This window comes from Merops nubicus, unplaced genomic scaffold (assembly GCF_000691845.1).
Source record: "Merops nubicus isolate BGI_N331 unplaced genomic scaffold, ASM69184v1 scaffold34788, whole genome shotgun sequence".
In the NCBI taxonomy this organism is placed as follows: Eukaryota; Metazoa; Chordata; class Aves; order Coraciiformes; family Meropidae; genus Merops; species Merops nubicus.
In genome coordinates, this window is record NW_008628354.1 from 1 (window position 1) to 5,661 (window position 5,661).

The 5,661-nt window shown below is 53.8% G+C and overlaps 1 protein-coding gene across 1 annotated transcript in view; it reads left to right on the forward strand.

Annotated features, from left to right (window-relative positions):
• Positions 1-3: 3 nt before the first annotated feature.
• Positions 4-5,661, forward strand: part of LOC103779009 (electrogenic sodium bicarbonate cotransporter 4-like) — a gene marked incomplete at both ends in the record, with an annotated part of 9,633 nt that continues 3,975 nt past the window's right edge. Inside the window, 8 exons of the mRNA XM_008946626.1 lie at positions 4-79; positions 1,245-1,300; positions 3,637-3,794; positions 3,891-3,978; positions 4,145-4,299; positions 4,657-4,800; positions 4,936-5,110; positions 5,475-5,608. Of these exons, the coding sequence (XP_008944874.1) occupies positions 4-79; positions 1,245-1,300; positions 3,637-3,794; positions 3,891-3,978; positions 4,145-4,299; positions 4,657-4,800; positions 4,936-5,110; positions 5,475-5,608 (986 nt within the window). The remainder of the gene's footprint in view (positions 80-1,244; positions 1,301-3,636; positions 3,795-3,890; positions 3,979-4,144; positions 4,300-4,656; positions 4,801-4,935; positions 5,111-5,474; positions 5,609-5,661) is intronic.

The following is a 5,661-nucleotide window of genomic DNA, read 5'->3' on the forward strand; positions in this document are numbered from 1 at the left end:
AGCCCGGCCGCCGGCGCCGCCTTCCACCGCTCCACCGAGGACCTGCGGATGCGGCAGAGCGCCAGCTACGGCCGCCTGCGTAAGCCGGGGGGGCTGCTGGGGAGGGGGGAATGCTCCTCAGAGAACCAGGGAAAACAAAAACAAAACTCAGGTTGCCGTCTGAGAGCCCCAGCACAGCCATAAGTGAGGGGTGGTTTGGGTAGTCACGGGGTGGCACAGCAGAAAAACTCCTGTCCTTGGGTGTCTTACTGCGCCCGGTTTGCAAGCCCAGCTGTAAGAAAGAGGGAGACTGAGAGGTGATCTTGGTCTCTACAACTCCCTAAAAGGAGGCTGGAGTGAGGCTGGTGTTGGTTTCATCTCCCAAAGTACTGGATAGGAGGTCTCTCTTTCTCTCTTTCTCTCTTTCTCTCTTTCTCTCTTTCTCTCTTTCTCTCTTTCTCTCTTTCTCTCTTTCTCTCTTTCTCTCTTTCTCTCTTTCTCTCTTTCTCTCTTTCTCTCTTTCTCTCTTTCTCTCTTTCTCTCTTTCTCTCTTTCTCTCTTTCTCTCTTTCTCTCTTTCTCTCTTTCTCTCTTTCTCTCTTTCTCTCTTTCTCTCTTTCTCTCTTTCTCTCTTTCTCTCTTTCTCTCTTTCTCTCTTTCTCTCTTTCTCTCTTTCTCTCTTTCTCTCTTTCTCTCTTTCTCTCTTTCTCTCTTTCTCTCTTTCTCTCTTTCTCTCTTTCTCTCTTTCTCTCTTTCTCTCTTTCTCTCTTTCTCTCTTTCTCTCTTTCTCTCTTTCTCTCTTTCTCTCTTTCTCTCTTTCTCTCTTTCTCTCTTTCTCTCTTTCTCTCTTTCTCTCTTTCTCTCTTTCTCTCTTTCTCTCTTTCTCTCTTTCTCTCTTTCTCTCTTTCTCTCTTTCTCTCTTTCTCTCTCTCCTTTTCTTCTCTCTCTTCTTCTCCCCTGGGGGCCCTTTAGCTCTTGCTCAGCACTGCTCAGATCCCCTCTGAGGCTTCTCCTCTCCAGCTGACCAGCCCCAGGGCTCTCAGCCTGGCCTGGCACAGAGATGCTCCAGCCCCTCAGCAGCTCCACAGCCTCCCCTGGACTCTCTCCAGCAGCTCCTGGTCTCTCTGCAACTGGGGAGCCCAGAAATGTGTTTTTTTTTCTTAGCACTGAACTCCTCCCACCACATCTTCTCCTTGCACGTGGGGCTGAAATGTGGCAGCACATCAGAGGGTGGTTTTCTCACCTTCCCTCTCCTGTCTCCACCAGGTCACGCGCAGAGTCGGAGCATGAACGACATCTCAGACACACCGAGCACCGACCAGGTGATCACCCCCAAACCCCTCGGGGTGCTGCCTGGGGAGCTCTGATGGGGCAGGGGCTCTCTGGCTGTTCAGGTCCATGTGAGCCTCGTGTGGCTTCGCTCGGTCGATAAACGCACAAATTGCTAATTAGGGAAATTAATGCACGTATTGATCCCTGCTAACTCATGGGGAAGCTGTCCCAGAAATAACACCTGTGCTTGCACAGAACTAGGGATGTGCGAGGACACTGACGTAGCTGGAGATCCTTAGGGTGGAGACAAAAATTCCTTCAAATCTTTAGGTAGGAAAGGAAAGGCTCTTGGAATAGCATGGGGGTCCTGGAAGAGCCTTGGATAGGCTGGGTGAGGGCAGCTGGCAGGGGAAAAATCCCAACCAAGCACTTGGACCTGCAAAGGTGGATCCAACTCTTGAGCCAAAAGTCTGTAAAGAGAGGTGGACCATGATGCACGTGGGTTTCTTTGTGCAAAGCTCAGCTGAGGGTCCTTGGGGGCTTTTTCCCCCCGGTTTGCTTTGCAGGGGAGAGCTCAGAGGGAGGTCAGGCTGCTCGGGGCGTTTGTGGGTAGATCTCTACTTGGTGATGTCATGGATCAGGAGGGGTTTGTGCTATTCTTTTTCTGGATGTCCTGTCCCCATCCTGGTATCAAAGCTTTGGAGTCCTCAGCACAGGAAGGACATGGACCTGCTGGAGTGGGACCAGAGGAGGCCACAGAGATGATTCGAGGGCTGGAACCCCTCTGCTGGGAGCCCAGCAGGAGAGATTTGGGCTGGGGCAGCCTGGAGAAGAAAAGGCTCCAGGGAGACCTTCTGAGGGCCTTTCAGGACTTCAAGGGGCCTGTCAGAAAGCTGGGAGGGGGGAATTGAGCAGGGCCTGTTACACCAGGACAAGGGGTGCTGGTTTTAGACGAAAAGAGGGAGATTTAGATGAGAGAGAAGGAAGAGATTTTTTTTTTTAAGCTGAGGGTGGTGAGCCCCTGGCCCAGGCTGCCCAGAGAGGTGGTCACTGCCCCATCCCTGGAACCATCCCAGGGGAGGTTGGATGGAGCTCTGAGCACCCTGATCTGATTGCAGATGTCCCTGTTCCCTGCAGGGGGTTGAACCAGATGACCTTGAAAGGTCCCTTCCCACCCAAACCAGTCTGACATTCCGTGGATCTATTTAGCTGGGAGCTGTGGATGCACCACATGGGCTTTGCTTTGGTTCTCTCTGTGCCCGATTTCATCATAAACCCAAGTGAAAATGAAAGGCAGGGTGGGTTTGTGGGGGCAGCACGGGCTGAGGGTTTGCTTTTCCCCAGGGATGTCCCTGCTGGGCTTTCCTGGGGTGATGCAGTTTGGGTAGAAGCAAAGGATGGAGATTTATGGGACAGGGGTGTCACAATATCAGGGAGGCGAAAGGTGTCCAGGACACCTTCCAAAATTAGAGCTGCAGTACAAACAAGCCAACTGCCCACTGAGGAACCCCAAATATCAGCCTGCAGCAGCGGGGTGCGGAGGGTTAATCCCAAAATATGCAAAGCATTTAGGTTTAATCGCCCTATTAGGCCCACTACAAAGGGACTTTTTAAGTGTTACATGAAGCTTAGTGGTCGTTTAACTCCTGCTCTGCATTGGAGGAGTTGCTTTATTATTATTACTTCTTTTTTTTTTTTCCATTTGGGTTTAAAAGATTAGAAAGGGGAGCGCTGGCTGCCCAGCTCACATGCCTCCCCTCATGCTGGTGTATAGATTATAATAACACCCTGCCTGGGTTGGTATTGAACCCTTTTAGATGAATAATGAAAGAGCTGCAGGGGAGAAAAGACCCCGGGGAATAAATCCATGAACGAGGTTTCCTACTTCCATTATTTGCTCCTGCTCCGAGGATGGGACTGGGGAGGAACAAGCTGCAGACCCACGCCCCACATATGCACTGGGAGGTGGTCCTGCCTTACAGGAGGTCTTGGGGGAGCCCAGGACTGCAAGAAACTTGCAAAAATGCATCTTGGCTTGCTCCAGGATCTGTAATTTTTGGGCCAGGTTTTCTTCTGGGGGTTTGCAGCTTGCGCAGACCCAGCACCACAAAGCACCCAGTTGCACATTGCCCTGGGGAGCCCTGAGCCTGGGGGTGTCAGGTTGTTACTGTTGGTTTGGAATAATGAAGAAGTTCAGCTTTATGAATCCTTGTTGGTTTATTCTTGGACCTGGCTTTTGACTCCCCACCTGTGGGAATCCCAGGGCCATCAGAAATCCAGAGGTTTGATCTTACAGCTGCAGTTTTTGCATTCAGGGTGGGGAAAAGACAAGGGAAAGCCAAATTTCAGCAACTGCTCCCTTCCCCAACCCTCCTCTTTCCAACAGCTGAAGAACAAGTTCATCAAGAAGATCCCCAAGGATGCGGAGGCATCCAACGTGCTGGTGGGAGAAGTGGAGTTCCTGGAGAAGCCCTTCGTGGCTTTTGTGCGGCTCCTCCAGGCGACGATGCTGGGAGGGGTGACAGAGGTGCCCGTCCCCACCAGGTGAGGGCAGTTCCTTTGGGTCCAAAGCACCAAGCGGTCTCGTGACACGGATGCTGGTGGTCCAAAGTCACCAACACAGCATCTTTCCCTTCCCAGGTTCCTCTTTATTCTCCTGGGTCCCGCGGGAAAAGCCAAATCCTACAATGAGATCGGCAGAGCCATCGCAACCCTCATGGTGGATGATGTGAGTAGATGCAACACGTGGCTCTCACCAGGAGCCTCCTTGCTCAGAGCCAAGAAACCCAAGCTGTTTTCATCCTACCACCCAAACGAACGAGCTTTAGAAGTCCATAATGACACAGGACATGCACATGTTCCCAGGATGACACCTCTCCTCTCTTCACCCCCAGCTCTTCAGCGACGTTGCCTACAAAGCCCGGGACAGAGAAGATCTGATCGCCGGCATCGATGAGTTCCTGGATGAAGTCATCGTCCTGCCACCCGGCGAGTGGGACCCCAACATCAGGATTGAGCCACCTAAAAAAGTGCCCTCGGCTGAGAAGAGGTGTGTGGGAGGTGTGGGGCTTGCCCCCAGCCCTGGGGCCATCCCCATCTCTCCAGCTCTGGAGATGCTGGAGGACGACAGCAGCTTTGCTTGCCTTCATCCCTAGAATCTCATCAAATTTCCCCAAAACGCTGCTTTTTCAGCAGCTTTTTTGCCCCCAGATCAGCTCAGAGCTGTTTCCACTCTGCAAAATCTGCATTCCCTCATGGGAGGAGCAGATCCAGCTCTTGATCTTTCCAAATTCACCCCAAAACCTCTAGTGGGGGCCGGGAGCTACCCCGTGGCCCGGCGTGGTGGCTGCGTGAGGAGCCAGGTCGGGGAGGAGCCGTGGCTGATGCTGGAGGGTCTCTCCCACAGGAAATCCGTGTTCTCCCTGAATGAAGTGGGGCAGATGAACGGCACGGCCGGGGGGGCTGGCGCCGGCGCTGGGGGAGGGGGCAGCGAAGATGGGGAGATGCCCGAAGTTCACGAGATTGGGGAAGAGCTCACGTGGACTGGCAGGTGAGCAGCACCCCGGCACCATCAGTGTCTCCTGTGGGCTCACCCCGTGGTCTCTTGGGGCCTGGAGGGTGAAATCCTTCTGGGCACGGGCTCCTGCCCAGCACCGTTTCCATTCCAGTGGTGGTGTCTCCCCAGGTTTTGTGGTGGCCTCTATTTGGATATCAAGAGGAAGCTGCCCTGGTTCCCGAGTGACTTCTATGAAGGCTTTCATATCCAGTCCATCTCTGCCATCTTGTTCATCTACCTGGGCTGCATCACCAACGCCATCACCTTTGGGGGCTTGCTGGGAGACGCTACGGACAACTACCAGGTTGAGCCCAGGGAGAGGGGGTCGCTTTGGCTTGGGGCAGCAAGGAGGGATGGGATGGGATGGGATGGGATGGGATGGGATGGGATGGGATGGGATGGGATGGGATGGGTTTTAGCCTCCTTGTGCCATGCCCAGTTTTAATGCTAGGCACGGAAATTCATTGCCAAGAGGGCCTGGCAGTCCTAACATACCTGCAGGATGGGAAAACCCATCTCAATGGCAATGCCAGGAGCAAGGGGATGTGGTCCCAACCATCCCCTATGGGTCCAAGCAGACGTCTGGGATTCCCATCTCCACCCGGGGCGTTAGTGGGGGCATAAGGTGGCACGGCATCACCATAACACTGGGTTTGATCCGTGCCCAGGGTGTCATGGAGAGCTTCCTCGGCACGGCAATGGCAGGCTCCATGTTCTGCCTCTTCGCCGGGCAGCCGCTCATCATCCTCAGCAGCACCGGCCCCATCCTCATCTTTGAGAAGCTGCTCTTCGACTTCAGCAAGTAGGTGCTGGGCGATGCCGGAGGGACCCGGGACCCATCCCTACCAGGATGGG